This window comes from Colias philodice, chromosome 14 (genome assembly GCF_061535455.1).
Source record: "Colias philodice isolate Cphi_HAF_F1 chromosome 14, ilColPhil1 Martin Lab GWU primary, whole genome shotgun sequence".
Classification (NCBI taxonomy): domain Eukaryota; kingdom Metazoa; phylum Arthropoda; class Insecta; order Lepidoptera; family Pieridae; genus Colias; species Colias philodice.
The window spans coordinates 6965884-6986292 of record NC_143099.1 but is presented as its reverse complement, the minus strand read 5'-3'; the positions used below and the strand labels follow the sequence as shown (position 1 = coordinate 6986292).

Below are 20409 nucleotides of genomic sequence, written 5' to 3'. Positions count from 1 at the left end.
GTATCCGATATCGGATATCGGCTATCGGCGTCCGATATCCGATATCGGATCGGATAATGTGAAAACGCTCTTAGACATAGATCTAGTTTGATCTGATTTCTTTCGATTTACTTCGATGGGATAGGACGATACTAGAATCGCCGCGCGAGTGGCATCCTAATCGATTTAGCGTATAATGAAATTACCATCACTAAAAACGCTCGTGACGTCATAACATAACGCATCAAGGTCAGTACAAAAAATATAACACGCTTGGTTTTCACAAGGTTTTCACACAGATTAGATCGCGGTACTTGCGTTGTCTACTTAATATATTGTCTGTGGTTGTTTGGCGTGGAACCACGGCCAAGCAGCTACGAAGCAGCTGCTGTTGACACTTGACAGTTCAACAGTGAACAGTTGTCATTTGTCAACTTTTCAAACATACTGACTTCAGACTTCAGAATCTATCAGTATAATATCTAGATGATAGAAATATGGGTTTCGTAATAAACACGTTTATTAATTACTTTTTAATCCTTTTTAATTATTGGTTCATTAGTAAAGAGACGGTAAAAAATTAATGAAGCCCTCGTCTTTGTTTATGTAGCTAGATAGTTCTGTTATTATTCGTCGACCATGGAAGACCAAGAGAACAGTCTTTACACTGATGTTATCGATAGACTTTTCGAAACATTTAACGGAAGTTTAGAAAGAAATGTGGTTGCTACAGTTGTTGAAAGCTACGAAGGCGATCGTAAGTGTTTTCTGAATTTATTATTCAAAAATTAGCTTTTACCCACTCTCAGAGCTGTCATCTATTGAATACTGCGCGTCACAATTATACCTATCTATCTTCATAGATAATATTATATATCCATTCTGTGACAGTTTTCGGAAATGTATTTTATATAGTGATGACAAGGTTGAATTTCGTCTGCATTAACGATAAACCCTAGTGTTTGCCCGGAACCTAGGTTTGCTGCATTGATTGATTCCAGCTATGCACAGTATTGATTTATGAGATGCGTCGGGCGTAGGGCGGGCGGTGCAACATGTCGTTTCGCTTTGTTTAGTAAATATCTATCACAATGTTTTTGTTTAACATTAGAACAACAACTTATCATCATATTTTTATTCCACATTATATACCTGGTAAGTTTGTTGATTAAATTGTAAATACTTAATGCAATGTAACTTATATCCTGCAATTCAAATGGGTAGATATTTTTGTATTTAAATATAGATGTTTTTTTGGAAAGCTTGGTTTATATGCATATAGAATAAGGTTCTTTTAACCTTTTTCAATGAATTTCTTCAAATAAGTAATTTTTGGGTTATTGTTCAAATGGTGTAAGGTTTAATAAATATCTAGTTACATATTATGTGATATAAGTACATATTCTATATAGGGCTCTTTAACATTTAAACTTTTTTATTGAACACACTTGAAACAGCTATTAGTATTTTAGTTTTTTGATAACTAAATACAATGGAGACCTGATTATCGGGCCCTTAGTTATATTGACTTGAATGGATTAAAATCATATTATAATCAGTCTATTCCCATGGAGAAAGAACATAAACGTTGAAACTAATATATTATGTACTTACAAATGGACTCAAAAAGGAATTAACTGTACAATCTCCTATTTAAAAATCTTAGATATAAGCAGTACTAATGAGTCAATAAAAAAAGAAACAATTTGTTTAAAACGAGATATACTATGATAGCAAGTGGTTATTATCCCTGTCAATAAATTTTACATAGCGGATCTATATCTCAATGTCGTCTATGGCTTAACAGCTCTTGTTACATGTTTTGAGATATAGAAAAGTGGGTAGTGCAGAAGTTAGGAATGTTGTTGTTGTGAGTATGCACTCACTCCTTTATATGGTTACATCTAGGTGTTTCATAGTATAATCAGTACTAGAAACATGTAAAATATACATGCTTAAATGGAATAGGTAGATTTAACTTGTAATACTGTGCATAAATATAAAAAAATATAGGTAACTAATTAATTTAAACATCTACAACTAGTATAAGAAGTTTCTATGCCCTAACTAGATTCTTAATTTTTTTAACATGATTATTATTATTTTAGATATAGATGTTTATGTTTTTCATTGAGTTGAGGGTTGATTTTTAAAATATAAAAATAACCTTGGCCATTGTTTATGTATGATAATTACTTATATTTTTCTTGATATAGAACTATTTTTTCAATATTTTAAATTATGTGTTAGTGAGAATCATAACTTCATACATTAAGAAACTGAGAGCTAAAATGGCTCATTAAAATAATACTCTTTCTTCCAGTGGATCAATCAGCAAATGCATTGATGAATATTGCTGGCGATTTAAATCCAGCAAATTTTGGTCAACAAAGGCCTGGTTTCAACAGTAATATACCTCATGCATTCACAAATTTCACTCCAAATTACAACCATCCTCTACAAAATGCTGTGTCGTATGCTCATGCCTCACAAACAGCCAGACAGAGTAATCAACCACCGCCTACTGCAGCAGCTGCAGCATCTCCTGCAACACCTACCGCAGCATCTACATCAACTGCAACATCTACTGCAACAACAACTAGAGCACCTATTGCAACATCTATTGCAACACCACCTGCAAAACCTGTTCCACAGCCAACTCCACAACCTGCGCCGAAAAAAATTTTCAGCAGTACCCAATGGAATGACACAATTCGTGAAGTCATATTGAATTACAACAATGGCTGGAGAATACTCGTTCTTATGAGAGGAGCATCTGGAAGCGGAAAGACTTTCTTATCTCGTGAGATTCTTCAAATGACTGTTGGCATAGTCAAAAATGATCAAACACATATAATGAGTACTGATGACTATTTTATGCATCGTGGAACGTATAGACATGATAGAAATAGATTACATGATGCACATCTATGGAATCAAATTAGAGCTCAAAAAGCTATGTCACAAGGCATCAGTCCTGTTATCATTGACAACACAAATATAGAGATATGGGAGATGGATCCATATGTTAAGGCAGCTGTAAACAATGGTTACATTGTGACTGTTGTAGAACCACAAACTCCGTGGTCTAAAAAAGTGCATCAACTTGTTAAGAAAAATGTACATAATGTTCCCTTTTCAAGTATACAAAGGATGTTAGATAATTATCAGAATGGTATTACTGGTGATATGCTTGTTTCCATTTGCGGAATTAAATATCCAGCAAACCTCACACCCCCTGTTATGCGACGATTTCCGCCACTTCCAATAGAATTGCAAAACAATATTTCAGGAACAGAAACAGATGCAAGTTCTCCCAGTAGTACACCAATTCAAAATGATGCAGTAAGTAGCAATGCATTGGAAGGTGCTTTGAAAAATGCCAGCTCAATTCAAAATGAAAATATTGAGGACGGTATTTCAGAAAGTGCAATTGGAAATGTTGCATCTAATTGTAATTCAGAATTGCAAACTGATAAATTATCAGCAGATGTTGAAATGGTTGCCCAATATACAGATGATAAGCAAGCTAACGTGAAGACTAAGACATATGCTGAGTTTAAACAACAATTAGAAAAATTTGAACAAGTTGAGAAAGCTTGGGATAATGGAGAACAATGGGAAGAAAATATTCAAGAGGCGTCATCTTCACAAGCAAGTCTACCTTCTGTGTCAAAACTCTCAAAGCCACCAAGAAATAGAGAAAAAAGAGATATCGAGAGACCAATAATATCTTTAAATCCAACTAATGATTGGAGTCAGTTGTCACGGCTGCCTTCGTCGAGTAACAGCTCTCCAAAAATTGTGGAAACTACCACACCAGTAGTTAAAAAGACATCCAGCTCAACTGGTTTTGAAATTGGAGATACTGATATCAATAGTAAAAACAATCACTTTAAAGTGATAAATGCTGTACCTAGAGATATCAATATTTTTGTTCCAAACAAAATTGAAAAAATTCCAGACCAACGAATGTTTGATAAAAGCACTTCTACTAATAATGAACTCATATTGATGAAACCAATAAGATGTCAAAACGAAGAACAACATTTTAAAGCTTTCAGGAGGATGTTTAGCCACATTCCATCTGCTGAATTGAGAGATATATTTGAAAATTGCTGTGGGGATGTCAATTGGGCTGTTGAAATCGTTATTGACGGCATGGAAAATAGACAATATCCTTTTTCAAATGAGGAGAAAATCTCTGATGATGAAGATGACGCCATAAATATCGAGTCTTGTCAATGTCTTGCAGCTTATAATCTTATACCTGATAATCGTCCGTCGATTATAACCGAGAAGGAAAATGCTTTAGTTGAGAAGGTAATTGCTGAAAGCAGTGCACCGAGTTCATCACCCAAAAAAATTCGTAAAGATATTCCAGTATCTGATGCGTCTATTCAAATTAAACGCCAAATTGAAAAGAACGTTGTTATTTCTGATAATCACTATTCGCAACACTGTTTGAAAATAAGGAAGTCGCGTCGGGGAGAAAATGATGAAGCAGGAAATGGTGATGAGAATAATGAAGATACAGTGAAAATTGAAAATTCCCAATTTATGGGAAAAGATCAAGCAGTTATAAATGATAATAATGAAAAATTATTCAACAGTGAAAATTTTCCTGATATTAAGGAAGGTAAATATAAATTTAAAAAAGGAATCTCTCTCCGGGGTGATTCAAACCCAGCTGAAGACATGGAAAGTAGTCTAAATAAAGATGAGTATAGAAATACAAATGATAATCAAGATAAATCTTATTATTTGGAATATAGTGATCAACCAGGTACTTCAAAGAGCACAGAGGTACTTGAGGATATAACTGTTCCAAGCACATCAAAAACCAATGATTGTGATAGTGATTTTGACGACGATGATTGTTTCGATGAGGTTGAAAAAACTGTTAATATTACTATTGGAAAAGAATTTGTCAGACAATTAGATAGACTTTTTGGACGTGAAGATATGCAGTATCCAGACAGTGTTTTACCAAAGATCAATGCTCCTATATCATTGTTAAATAAAATAAATGCACTTTGGATGGAATCCTTGACACACCAACTAGATCAGGAGAACAAACAAACCGAAGCCATGATTCAACAGGATGCTGAATTTGCCAGGTTATTATATTATTCACAAATATTGTGCTTTATTTAAATAACAAAATTTCTTAAACTTGCTATATCCATACTAAACGGTTTTCTTTAGGATTTTTCGTTAACAGGGAACTGGCAGATAAAGAGGAGGAGATGTTGCTTGCCGGAAAAGAATCACAATTACCATATTTTAGTGAAATTATGGATCTAGATTATGCTCTTTCGTTGTATCAAAATGAAGTTGAAGAATGGCTCAACAGCGAACCTCGTACTCTAGCGGATAAATTAAGTAGAGATAAATTGTTTGATTTATTCCCTGATCTGCCCACGGATTTCTTGTTAAATGCACTGGTGTCTAATCATAACAGATTCAACGTCACTGTTGCGGTATGTGGAACAAAATATTATATATTTAACTGTAAGATATAAATATTTCATGTATTTTGAATTTTAACATTTATCTTATTATGTGTCCTTATTTTTTGTAATGAAATTTAAATGATAGATTTAAGAAAATTAAAATCTTACATAATATTACAATATTCAGTTACTTAAATTATAAATAAAATGACGAATCATACTATAAGTGCTCTTTTTAGCTTGTATTGTATTAATTAATATTAATAATGTTTGCAGGAAGTGCTCTTATCAATAGGTAAAGGAGACATTCTCAACGAGACCAATGGGATCGAAAAATTTCTTCGGGACAAAGCATTGGAGGACAAAAAAAGAATTGAAGAGCAGCGTACCGTAAGAATTAAAAACTTTATATCATATCCTCAAGTTAACAATAATAATATTAAAAAGAGTAAAGATTTGATTGTTAGTTCGTAAAGTTTTAACTGAAAAACTACTGAACAAGTTTGAAAAAATTCTATGACCAGCATCAAGCTACATTTTATCATGTTTTCATCTCGGATCAGCGAGACGAGTCGATATTTTTACATTTCACTAATACTATTAAACTTTTGTGTTTTATTTTATTTTAATATGAAATACATAAGTATAAATTGATTGTATTACAGGCGCTTTCTGCAGAAGAATGGCCATTGTTACCAAGGGATGGGTTAATTACTATGGAAGAAGTGCAGCAGTACAGAGACGAAGCTGCACACCAGTTAAAATTGAGGCAGAAGTAAGTAATCTTAATTGTTATTATCAAATTACTTTGCAAACTGTTAAAAAAAATTCATTCATACATTTTTAATATTATAATAATAATAATAGTTTAAAAAAACTAAAAAACACGCTTTTAGTTCGGTTTTCTATAAAACGCGTGTTTTTTATTTTTTTTTAACTAGTATTTATTTTATCAAATTAGTGTATTGTCATCGGTCCTAAATAAATCTACAAAGTTTGAACGAAATCTGGCCGTTTAAAGTGGGTCAAAATCGCGCCCAAAGAAGTCGGTTACAAACATACAGGTGAAGCTAATATAAAGCGTGTAATAATAAAAATATATTGATATTGAGCCCATATACATTCCCTGTAGGGATTGAACACTGTAGGGACAAGGGCCTCCAATGAGGGTATAGGCCATAATCCACCACGCTGTCCAAGTGCAGGTTGAAATATGTATGTTAAATTTGTCATGACATTGAACGTTCGATTCTACATGCCGGTTTACTTTCGATGTTTTTCGTCATCGTTAAGGAAGGGTGCTTCAATGTTAATACGATTTTAATTTTATTGTTTCAGGAGTTACCAGAAAGCGCAAGATTACATGCAAAAAGGTTTATTCCCGGCGGCCTCGTTTTTCTCAAGGGCTGGAGCCTATCACACAAAGATGTACGAACAGGCCAATAGTAAAGCTGCCGTGGCGCTGGCTGCAGTATGTACATTTGTTGATTTTTGAAGTGAAAACTTCTTTAGCGGCGTTGGGTATAAAATCTTAATCGCGTCAGGACACGTGACCTGATCGAAAAAGCGTAAGACGGGGATGGATACCAAACATGCTCAACGTTAATAATCAAGTTTTCACTTCTGCCGGCACTCCCGGAGTGCAACCCGTCTTTTTTTATTTTTTATAAACATAAGCTTCTCATTTTAGCTTGTTTTTCCTATATTCTTATCTAAAAAAAACATCTGTTTATTTTTTTGGCAATTCGTTATATTTGATAGGTAATTTTCTTGAGTTTTTTTCCTTGCTTTTCCTTTTTATTAATATTAACCTGATTTGATTTGATTTTTTTGTGCAATTATGCCTTTTTGAAAAATAAAACAAACTCAAAGTAAAACTTGTCAATATTCAGAAATTCTATTTAAAACGACTCCATTGCTTTTCCTGTGAAAATATACCTTGCTGATCAACTTATTCGCTGTATAGATATAAATTCTTTTTACACCGTTTCCATTGCTTTTCTTTAAAATGTGACTTGATAAATGTCGTTCGATAAAAATCCATAATAATTCATTACTTGTTTCAGGTGAACGCCCAACACTGCAAGAGCAATGCGACATTGGATTTGCACAGTTTCCATGTGCGTGAGTCGATGGAATCATTGGATTTGTTCCTTGATATTCACATACAGAAATTGCGGCAGATCAAAGGCAAAAATGGCGTCAGATCGTACACGTTGTATTTTATCACCGGTAGAGGGCTGCATAGCCCGAGTGGCCCCAGAGTGAAACCGGCTTGTAGGAAACGCCTGAAGGAGAGAGGATTGTCGTAAGTATATTTTATTAAATGCAATTTATGAAAATAAAAAAAAAAAGATATCAGATGTTTTTTTGCGTTTTTTACTATCTATTCTATAATATAAAAATGAATCCCAAAATGTGTTGGTAAGCGCATAACTTGAGAACGGCTGTACCGATTTCGATAATTATTTTTTTATTATATTCCTTGCAGTACGAGGATGGTTCTTATGTAGAGAAAACGTAAATATGTACCACGGGCGAAGCCGGGGCGGACCGCTAGTTTTTTATAAAACTTTTATACGATTTGAATGATGGTTAATCGAATTTAATAATATTTGAAAAAAAAATGATGACGCAGGATAGTCTTTTTTACCAACCTGATTTTGCGTTTTTTACTATCTGTATATGAGTTGAATAGCAGGTGATAAGAATTTGTGTTATTTATTTACTTATATAATATTTATGTATTGTAATTACTTGATAAGTTAATTGCGCGTTTAAATACTCGATCTATTTTAGGAGAGATTCAAGTTTGTTTATACAAATATTGATAAACATTGTCGTTTAAAGCGAGATAAATATAACAAAGCAGTTTATACCTACAATTTTTTTCTAGACTCTTTAATTATCTGAACTTGAATGCAAATATGCTTTAATAATATTTTTTTGTCCCTTGCCTCTTGTATTGGTACGTACGTTTTTTAGAACTTTTCAATTTTTCTGTCAAAAATGCTGGCGTATGTTTATATTTTTTATAACTTTGCGAGCGCTTATGCCTGTCCTGTGAAATGCTCCCCTTCTTAAATAGTGTATGTAAATAGATTGATAACTTACTACAAAACATCAATAATAACCGACTCATACAAATAAATATATCTAAGTTTTATTGAGTAACTTAAGTTAATGTTAAAATGCGAACTTGCAAATATGGCGATAGTACTTTAGCGATCATATTTAACCGTAGTTTAGTATTGCAGTACTATAGCTATACATAATTTTATGCACATAGATTGTTATATTAGTAATATATTGGCTTGCCTCATCAGTGCATCGTTTTAAATAATATTTATAAGTCTCTTAACTTTTTAATCCAGTATTATTATCCAATGCCCGCATTATTACCATATAATACTTGCCCAAATGCTCTATTAATAAAGTATTTGCATATTATAATGCATTGCGTTTAACTTTTAAGGCTAATGAAAATCGATATTATAATTCGCTGAATTTTGGCAGTTTGAATACAATTATTTGAAAAGAGTTTCATTCATATTGATAAAACTGCTAAAATGTGTTACTTGTTATTTTGCCTTATCTTCAATTTAATAAAAAGGCAAAAATAAAAATTCACGATTTTTTTTGCCACTCGTGTATCTGCGCATGTGTATAATACACGATTTTTAATTTTAAATAAATAAATTATCGCTTTTCAATGGCCTCAGTTGTATTCTGGGGATTACCATTATGTTTTATAGCAGTATTATTGCCAGTGTGGAAAAGTGATGGCGCTTGACGAACTATATATTTATTTATTTATTTTGATTTATTTCAGATAATTGCAATATCCATATCTTGTTACCTTAAAACTATGTTAATATTAAAATTACACAAAATTATTAACGATACTATTTTAAATCACAATGTGCTTGAGACATGGATTTTAACCCAATGTCTCAAGACATTGCTTTCCCATCTGTCCACGAAGAGAGATAGGATGCTGCTGGATATAGTGTTGTCACATTCCATACTGGAAATAATACTGCTTTATGATACCATGGTAAGGGGTAGTTCCATAAGGCGTGGTTGCTTTTCACACTGCCCTTTCTTTTCAGCTATTACGAACTGAACCCAGGTCTGCTTGCTGCTAGAGTGACTCCTCATAACCTATTGTCTGACGAGATTGCTTAGCGCAACCGAGCTATATACCGTTGCTCAGCCCTTCCCATAGACATATACATCGGGGAATATGTTTGGGTTGATGCGGGTGTTTTCGCTTCGTTCTTTTGACTATATATACTGTGTAGTGTTATTATAGTAAGCAGTGTTAATCTATGGTGTCATAAATATCATTGTATGAAAATTGTAGCTGTGTGACGTTAAAATTCTTAGTGCATCTTTTGGAATGACGTATAGTTTAATGAAAACTCTACTTGATTTAGCCGATTCGTAGCTCACTTTGTCAAGATGTTATATCTATGTATCGATAGATTATACTTTAGTAAGCAAGTTGTAAAAATTGTAAATATCTCTACTTTTAAGCTTAAGTTCATTTTGTATGATATTGTTTTTATTTCTTTGCTAGCGAACGAAATTATAGTTTAATGAGATTGCGTGTGATACATATGTGATTGGAGAGATATTTTTGGAAAGATTTGTGGAGTATAGGGTAGGGTATCGTTGACTGAAGATTCATACTTAGTATGAATGTCATAATAGCCTTTGGGAAGCCTAGCTTTTACATTTAAATACTTACAAATGAATATGATTTGGTATAATGCTTGTGATTATAAATGCTTCTTTGTTGAACGTAATTGGAACTTGAAATGCAAAATTGTTATATATTATTTTAAATTTGTTTATAATTAAGTATGTTTTGCTCAATTTGAATTGTCTTCAATGATGTATTATAGTATTTTAAGGTAATATAAGAAGAATTAGTATGTAAGTCGCAGATATTTTGAAATGATATTATTTAATTAAGAAGAAATTAAGCTATAATATTACTAAAAGACGAATTTCAATTAAATTTTATAAATATAGAGTAGGTTACCATTTCTTTCATCAAGTTACTTATTTCTTAGAATATCAATCAGAAAATTTGCAAAAAATTGAAGTAGGAAATTGATATATATCATTCCTTACCTCAATAATTTTGTCAAAATTTTTGCGACGCTTTTAATGCACGCAAAAAACATATCAATGTGACAATACCATTTGAAGACTTTAAAAGATTCAAAAACTTGTTTCTTTTTATTTCATATTTTTAATCATAGGCAAAATTTCTTTCTAGCTTCTGAGGCCGTATTATGACCTCTTATTTCCTGACACTTTACGCCGTGAATTGAAGGGACTGGCAAATTCATATGATGAACGCAATAGCCCTGAAAATATGAATTGGCCAGTCAGTTCAAGTCACGGCGTAAATTGTCTGGATATAAGAGGTCGGCCCCTGTAGATACATAATAAGTCGTGTATATAGTAATGTTTAGACTTAAGAGTTCTATAGACGAACATCTGTGATTTTTTTTTAATTTTTTATGCTGCGTGCTCATTTGTATAATATTAAATGGTATTAGTTTGCATCTATAACTAAATAATCGTTACGATTTATGTTTTAAGATGTTGGAATTATTAATTATTACAAAGTATAACTACATACATTATTTTCCTATACGCTCTGTCCAATTTATTTAAGCTTTGAATACTGTCCGTCTTAAATACTAAACAGAATTATATTTTAATCTAATATAAGTAAGGTTTAAATCAATTTAAGTATTATTAATAGAATACTAATTTGTCAAGATTTACATTCAAATACCAAACATATTATTCCTTGTAGTAATTTAATATAGATATGTATAAGAAACTAGGTTATATTTTATGAGCCACCAGACAAGACAAATCTACGGAAAATATAGTATTAGACGCATTATTACATTGATAAGATGACTAAATAAAGTCTTAAAATATTGGAATGAATATCTTCAATATAAATAGAAGTATTCGTAAAAGAGAGATAAGTAGGTATCGGTCAATTAGGGAAAGCTGGCATGTTCACAGTACTCACACTTATGCAATTTCACTTACAGTATGTTCAAAAATAAATGCGACTCTAGTTTCATTTTAGACTTGAATTGTAAAATGGGTGCGTTGTAGATATGTAGGTATATGCAAATATAATTACTTATGAAAGCTCTCATAATTTACCTGTAAAATTATAATTTAAAAGTAAATCGTTAATTATTTATTCTAATAATAATCAATTGGATAAAAGTATTAATAATAATTCAATTATCAAATAATAATTAAATTCCTGACTTTGGTCGAGTAAAGATATCTAAGAAATATTATATTTGTAGTAAGTACGTAATACCTACCAATACGCGCTAACAAATATGTGTTACATGTTTATTGTATAATTTTCACACTATTGGTTTTAAACTCAAACTCAAACATTTATATAATTAGACTTCTTCTAGAAGCACTTTTGAATCGTCATAACAGTTTAACAGTTTTAACATTTACCACCAATTCAGAAAGCAGTATCTATAGAGAAGAAGAATAATCTATTTAATCATAATCGTAATCTTCTACTTCACTGAAACTTTCATCGCTCGAAGAACTCGCCGTCGGAATTTCTTAATGTTATTATAAATGAGTCAGTGTAATTATCTACTTTTGGTTCTAATTGAATATATTTTTCCTCATGTTCTCGCGTCTTTCTCCAAACATCACTAAACATATCCAGACTAATAGCATTTGCTTCCTTTCTAAATAATTCTTCCACAGTTTTCAAGTTAAAGTTCACATTTTGTGATGCTACTCTCCCTTTAATTATGCCCCATAGTAACTCTATTGGGTTGAGTTCTGGATGGTATGGTGGAAGGCACAAAACACTATGTCCATGATCTTTGAGGATTGCATCAAGTAGGTAAAAATGGTGTATAGTTTGGCTTATTTTTTTAATAATGTGATAACTCTGATTATTAATTAGTTATTTGATTTTTGAAAAAAAAAATGCCGATTTTAGTCAAAATGTATATTTTTCTAACAAGATCCTTATCATCCAAATTTCCACCTTGGTGAGAAAAATTGACATTTCTAATGAAAATGAACAAAAAATTAAATGATTTTATTAAATACTGTAAAATAGTCTATAATATTCTTCCATTTACTGTATCACAAAATTCTTCATAGATTTTTAGATATTCGTACTACACCAATTACATCACCCTGTATTTATAAACAATTGCAAAATATGACACATACATAGGCCGGGAGATACTGACACAAAATTTCGGGTCATTTGTAACAGAATGGCGGTTCTACAGAGGTCTTATTACGCAATGACTAAAAGAAAAATGATGGTCAGAACTCAGAACGCTGGTACCGGCGGACTAGTCGCGTGGGCGTTAGTCGAACTCGTCGGATAAATAGCGAAAGTCAAACGATTTACAAATCGTTTGACTTTTCCGCGGTATGGCGACCATTTGGAATCGTCCGAAAAGTATGGCATGGCGATTTTAGTAAATGGCTGCACGACGATGGTTACCTGTGCAAAAGTGAGCCCTGTACAAATGGTTGAATTGTTTTTTTTAAATCAATGCATTCACGTCGGTATGGCGAACTGTAAGTCACATCGTAACTGTATGGCATGACACTACCGCCTACATATTTTTTTAAGGGCTATCGGTAAATTCTAAAATTTTTGTGTTACAAATCGTTGGACTTTCGCTATTTATCCGACGAGTGTGACTAACGCCCACGCGACTAGTCAACCGGTACCAGCGTTCTGACCATCATTTTTCTTTTTGTCATTGCGTACTAAGACCCCTCTAGACCGCCATCCTGTTACAAATGGCCCGAAATTTTGTGTCAGTATCTCCCGGCCTAACATGTGCAATGTGTAAATGTGTTGACGTTCCAGCTCTTCTTAATATACCTATATACTTGACGGATAAGACAACGACAACCATGGACATTACATATATTATAAACACCCAATTAAATCTTGGGAAAGTTGACTTTTTGTGACCTTTACGTACCTACGTACTGTAAAGCAAATTTATAATTGACCATTCGTTTGCCGATCTCAAGGCAACTGACATGTTTTCGCCACGCAGACGAACCTTGTATTAGTCTGAAGTTTTAGTAGTTAATCCCTTTTATTGTCGTCTAATATAATCGTAGTTTTATCTTCTATATACAATAGTTCGTGTCGTAGATGTTATCATTAAGAATTCTATTTACCTCCTCTATCGTACAAAACCAATCCTGTCCAAATTTAATACTTTATTTTATTACACATATTTATTTTGAATACTATATCAAATTTTGTCTACAAACAAAAATTATTCCGCTAGAATATTTCTAAGCCCCATTTCAGGCGTAGATTCATATTTTTATATTCACAAAGTACAAATGCGTGATCGAGTTGATTATTATTTTTTTATTAACTTGAAAAACAGATGGCTTTAGGAAATTTTTGAGAATTTACAATTGTATCTTTAATACAGTATATTTGTGTAATTCTATGTTATTATCGTTGTCACAACTTAATCTTTACCTTGTATAATCTTAAATGTTTTACATGTTACGATTAATAAATGTGTCATCTCGATGTGTTAGAATTAAGAATTTAATACACAAGTACCTAAATGTCGTCTACAAGAATTAGTTAAAATGATTAAATATCGGTAATGATCATTTTAACTAATATTTTTTAGATATAACGTAATTTCTATTATTGTCTTTTTATGTTCTGACTTGTCAACATTGATTATTATAAATTTGAATATGTCCTGATTTTTAGTTGCGTTGGTGTCTGCGAATTTATTTTCATAATGGTTTTCATTAATATCTTTGTACATTCGAAATCTTTTTACCTCTATTTGTTACACCTAATAAATGTTAAAAAGATAGTGATATAGGTTAAGGATAATGAGTAGGATTTTTCAGGATCCAGAAAATATAATACCCTGGTAATACTTTTAGGTTAGTAACGGACTTTTGTGTCAATACCGCGATTGAAAGATTAAATTTGTAACGCACGCATGTAAATGAAGCATGTAGTACTATCAATGGGAAATAATATGATGAGATCTAATTCAAATACCGTGTATGGCGCACTTTATGTTTGTATTACACTTTGCTTTCGTCGCAGTTTTTACGTGTTTAAAATAACCCATTAAATATTATTATCAATTTAAATGCCTAAGAGTTCGATTAAATCAATTTTATTCCTAATGTTCACATACTAGTGTTTCTTCATATACCTATGCAAAATGTATATAAACAAAATGACGATTCAGCGATCAATTCGTAAAACAAAACATAATATTAGAAGACGATATGGTCAGCTAGTTACTAGGTATTCCATCGAAAGATAAGACACGGATTGCTCTGCGATTTTAGTCTACGGTCATTTTTTGCGTCATCGTCTCGATGATTAGGATCTCATATTACTGTTCACGGGTAGTAAGTAGGGATACGACCTTTGATATTTTTCTTTGTAAGTAATGCTATATTTTCAAGGACAACCTAGTTCTATGAACACCTGCTTAACGTGTGACGTTGCTTATTAGATTGCCGGGTCCAAGACGAGATAATGTTTGTGCATTATAAAATTAAACTGAAGTTGTGCTTTAAAACTCTAGTACTTTTATACGGGTTTCACTTGAAATAACGTTCGTTACAGGGATATAATTTTAAATGATTTAAACTAAGAGTACGTAAATGTTTTAGTAAATCCTTATAAACAGTGAAACAAGTGCAAACTGCGTTCTCCTAAATACGTAAACTATGTACATAATATACTCTGTCTCTGAAAATAAGTCGCGTCATTTAAGAAAAAAATTGTACCCGCCTTATATTTAAATTAATAAAAATAAACAATAAAAAAAATTAAGCACGCACATTTAGACGTAAAACTTTTTCGAAGTATACAAGCGTAAAATGTATCTTGGGTGGCGCGACTAGCACATGAAATCTAATGTACATACACATACAACCGCTTCAATTATCCTAAAATTGTTATATAATATGTAATCGTATCAGTGTAACTGAGCTTAACATACTGCATGAATTAAATAAAATAAAACGAATTAACAAACAAGTAATTAAGCACGTAATATTTTGCTTTTAAACTCATAAGTCAATTAGACTCGAACAATTTTACACCTGTATTCAAAAAATAAACTTCTAAGCTCAAAAATAACTATCATACGTAATAAAATAATTATTATCAAATGCGTAAGAATTAGAGTTTACGTTCGTTATAAATATTACAGTGTCAATACAAATATGAATTATTTTATAAGTCTTAACTATGGCATACGGAAATTCGTACAATAATCAATTCCGCCTCTACGTAAGTTCAGTTATACCCTCTATACTTAAAATTTAACTTGTCATTGCTTGTCACCTTTTTAAGGTTTTGTAGTTTCCGCATTGAAATTTTCCTTCATTAATTCATTTACGAACAACTAGTGTTGAGCGTAAAATATAGATTAAGTTCTGGTTTATTTGTTAACTTTTTTGATTGAGCGTGTGTTTTCGGACTTTGATTAGAGGGAAAGTCTTCTTATGAAGGGGATAAGTTGGGGTATTTTATTACTGTTCTTATGCTATGCATTTGTATATGTTCTTTCATTGCCTTTAGTAGGTAGGTATATAATTATATAAATAAGAACCATAATTATATTTAGTTTGTATAAACTTATACACAAGCACTTTTTCTCTAATCAAAGTGTAGAATAAAATGAAAGGGATCAAGTTTGTAAAAAAGCTGATGGTATACTGGGGTCATGTAGCTATAAACGTATTTTCATTATATGCATCTCACGCGCATCCTTATCATATATTTTTAAAGAAAATCTTTGACGTATCTTTCTACTCTCTTTATAATTAAAGTGTTTTATCCATCCTTGACGAGTAAGAATGCTCGTGAATGCATTATATATATATCTAATTAGTAAGTAAGTACTAAATGTGGTTTACAGATTTGTTATATTCGTATTTTGGATGTCTACATATTGTATCTGTAGTAGTAGGTACTTAGAAGACCGAATTCGATTTAGATTATTTGCTTGGCTGTATTTCAATTATAATTGTTAGTATTTTTAATTTTAGTTTTGAACAAAGTTACATATTCAACAAAAGCCATATTAATAAGTACTACGTTGTATTAAATTGAGTCATTGTGATATTTCGGCCTTGTGTTTGGCACCTTTTAAAATTAACTAAAGCTCAACGGTCACCAGTTGTTTCCCCAAATGTATTGCGAATAAAATTTTGAATAATGATATTTATTATGCTACCTAGTGAAGGTTGATTATGAACACAAAAACAAAAGTGGAGCGAAAGTATAAATTAAATAAGTTGCGTACAATGATCGCAATATTTTATTATGGACTTGGAATCACTATTTCGGTTGATATGTAAAAATTTTGCTCCGTTGAAATTTTGAGCTATGCTTTGCTGTCAAAATTTCGGACAATTGGACAACTATCATATTTTGTAATATTACATATTTTACTTTATGAAGTACCTACATTTTGTTATACTTACTCCACTTTGTGAATGATGTCTCACTGCATTCGCAAAGTTACGATTACAATTACCTACATTTTTGTTTAAGCACAGAGGTATTATTTAATAGCCTATAATATGATGACTCGCTTGAATAATTTAAACCCAACTCATGCCTTCAATAAAATAATTCTCGCTTATGAAAATTTGGTGCTTTTTATTGCATAAGCCATGCCGTAATAGGTATTAATTAGTAAGATTTGCCTAAGTTATTCTAAGCTTGATATAGTTTGCGAAGTTTTATTGTTGATTAAAATTAGTATGTTTCTTTCATTTAAGATTTCGTTCCTAGGCATAAGATTGTTTTTGTTTTTTTATTTTATTATTAATTTTACTTTAAAACGGGTCTTATTGATGTATTGTCAGTAGTGTCAATTAAAAGACAAATAAAGTATACATTCTTGATGTGACTGATTTGTTTTTTATTTTATTATATTCCTATTAACATTAAAAATTGTGCTACCGAATAGTGATATATTTATACTAATTTTTAACCAGAATCCTGCTAGTATAAAATTCCCATACATGCACTTTACAAACCACAAACGTATAATATCCTCAAAACGACCAAAAGAAAGAAAGGAAAGACCTTTAGTGTCAAGGTTTGTGGCTGTAACATGATACAGGAAAGACCTAATTATGTATAAGTTTCTTATAGTGCATGAGATGTTTAAATACGATAATTTCTTTAAAAAGGGATTATAACAGACAGTTAGGAAGTAATTTTTTCTTCGAATAGAACGAAAGAAAGTTTATTAATATAGGGAAGAAAATGCCTCCAATGGATACGCCCTGGCTATGATGATGAGCACGAAAAGGATGACATTCCATTTCTTTCATGAGTGGTAGGTACTCCTTCCACAGACTAGACAATATTATATTATAGAGCCTACATATAATAAACTGGCTCTATTTTTTATTAAACGAGAATAACCTACATATTAGATCTATTGACCCACTGCTAGCTAGAAACTATAGCTACAGCCTACACTTGCAATATATCTAAGTGCAAGAATGTAGCGACACAACTTTAAATCATCGATAAAAAATGTTACCCTCACAATTCACATACCAATATAATAAAAAGGTGTTATTTGTAATGATATTTATGAAGTTGATTACTGCTATTACAAGTCTAATAAATTTCTTTACAGTCATCTAGCTAGATTTATTTGTTACGTATAACTTTTTAAAATGTCTAGAAAATGTCAAAGCATTGCAACATTCATATAGATATAACAGCTTTAATTATAAACTAATGTGAATTATTATGCTTGATTAATTACAAGATATCATTTTATATGATTTTTTTTTTAATATTATAGGACATTGTTACACAAATCGACCTTTTTTTTATGATGAAGTTAGTTAGTAATGTGTGTGATCATTGTATTTTACCTTCTATTGCATTAGGTATTGATGATATATTATTTTTATTGTGTAACTAAATTAATAATTTAACTGATTTGTCTTTTGTAGGGTCTAAAACCGGTAACGATTATAATTTCGAAGTAGGGTGACAAAACCGTTCAGTTTCAAGCAATCGAATAAATAATTGTGTAGCAATATTTAAAAGCTTCAGCCAACATATTTTTATTGCGTCAAAATTATTTTGGTTAAATTTTATAAAGACATTGTTAATTAGGGTATCTAGATTATAAACAAGTGGTATTTTATACCGACAAGTTTTAACAGCTTTAGACAGTCCACTGTCCAGTGACATTATTATTATTGCTAAACTTTATTTTGTTGGTTCCTTTGGCTGTATCCGTTATACAACGTGACTAGATCAATTAGTTTATTTTAAAAATATATCAAGGCTGTAACTAACGAATTACTGAATTCAAACAGCTGAAATAGAATGGAATCTTAGAACCAAATTGTACAATATAGTGGACTTTTATCGTTATGATTTTTCGTCAAAACATGAAATAGAGAGGATATTTTTTCTTTAACTGAAAGGTTCTTTTTGAACAAAGAAACCAAAAAGGAGATACTGATAACTGTGACTACCCATTAGCTCTTTGCTATTACAGCTTACAACCTTGACATATAACATCAAAGATTCAAAGAACCATGGTCTCAAAGACAATACTGTCGCTCCGTAAGTTTAATACACAATAGGTACGATTTTGGTCAACGACCTTATCAAAGCCAGTCGTCCTGCGAAGTAATAAGTATTACGATATTTTTATACCATTATGGTCGCTTTACTTACGTAAATGTAGCACTGGTGATTGTAAGTACATAATTAAAAGTCCACGTGCAATGGACACGATATTCTGGTCCGATTTAACCTATTTCGAAATATGTACCTACCTACTCCTAATTTATCGGTGCAAGTAGGTATGTGCCTATTTTTCGCCTATTTTCAGCTTACATTTTTTTTGTATGGTACATATATACCTAATATGTATACCACATGGTAACCACTGATATAATAAATGAAATATCTAATCAACGTACAGCTGATAGATATACCTATCCAATTTAATTCGTATTGGACTTCATATAAAAAAGTTACTTTACTAACTGTAAAAATATTACTATCATTACGTAACAAATAATTTATTAATACAATAATATCCAAGAGCTTGAATGTGCACAAATAAAAACCATTTTCTCACGATAATTTCCGCTGTCGTTTATTTATTGAGAATAAAATTATATTGCCTCTATCATGAGCTACTATAGATTTTGTTCAGATTACATACCTATTAACTTATTTATTTTAACTTCTCTATTAATTTCATTTTATGAATAGAAATGCAATTTTATTGATAGCATATTAATTAATATATTGCTATAAATAAAATTGGATTTAAAATATTGCGTGTGATATGAAAAAAAAGAGATTTATTTACTTTAATACAAATAACTATGTGTGAGTAAACCTATCAATAATTATTCGTGTTTCAATATAATTATTACGTAGTGCACACATAAGTTTTTTTTAACATAATAGGTACGTATTACGACTTTAAATTATTCACGTCCAATATATGCTCATACATTCTAAGTGCTCGTACTAAGCCTTCTTATAATATTATGTAGAGTGAGAATTCGTAGGTACATGGCATTTTGTTACATGACAAAAGTGATGGTGAAGAAACTGATGAACTCAAAAACTACTTGACTTAAAATTATTTTATCGGGAATCTACATTATTACTGAGTTGAATAGGCTAGGTTTTCATTACATGTGCATTATGTATTGTGCAGGTAAAGAAAGGAGGAGTTTCTAAGGGTAGTTATGTAGCTGATATTATCCCTTCTGTGGTAACACTATGATTTATTCTTGCTCGTTGTTTGATGGAATAACTGTTACCTAATATTTAATAATTTTACGCTACACTTAAAGCAATGAAATTGATGTAGGATAAATG

General features: G+C 31.3%; 1 protein-coding gene across 2 annotated transcripts; it reads left to right on the top strand.

Annotated features, from left to right (window-relative positions):
- Nucleotides 1-443: 443 nt before the first annotated feature.
- LOC149482918 (uncharacterized) lies at nucleotides 444-11291 on the top strand. 2 transcript variants are annotated; one of them, XM_089703042.1, is made up of 8 exons: nucleotides 444-736; nucleotides 2303-5099; nucleotides 5204-5462; nucleotides 5712-5825; nucleotides 6101-6210; nucleotides 6774-6906; nucleotides 7502-7743; nucleotides 9548-11291. In XM_089703042.1, exons 1-8 carry the CDS (start codon nucleotides 619-621, stop codon nucleotides 9621-9623), a joined length of 3849 nt encoding a protein of 1282 aa, XP_089559168.1. In that variant the 5' UTR covers nucleotides 444-618; the 3' UTR covers nucleotides 9624-11291. The 2 variants fall into 2 exon arrangements, with proteins under 2 accessions (XP_089559168.1, XP_089559170.1); XM_089703044.1 differs by lacking the exon at nucleotides 444-736 and adding an exon at nucleotides 766-1134.
- Nucleotides 11292-20409: the final 9118 nt, after the last annotated feature.

Coding starts and splice junctions, on each gene's coding strand:
- LOC149482918 (XM_089703042.1), top strand. CDS start 619: ATGGAAGACCAAGAGAACAGTCTTTACACTGATGTTATCGATAGACTT. Junction 737..2,302: donor TGAAAGCTACGAAGGCGATC/GTAAGTGTTTTC, acceptor TCTTTCTTCCAG/TGGATCAATCAGCAAATGCA. Junction 6,907..7,501: donor CTGCCGTGGCGCTGGCTGCA/GTATGTACATTT, acceptor TACTTGTTTCAG/GTGAACGCCCAACACTGCAA.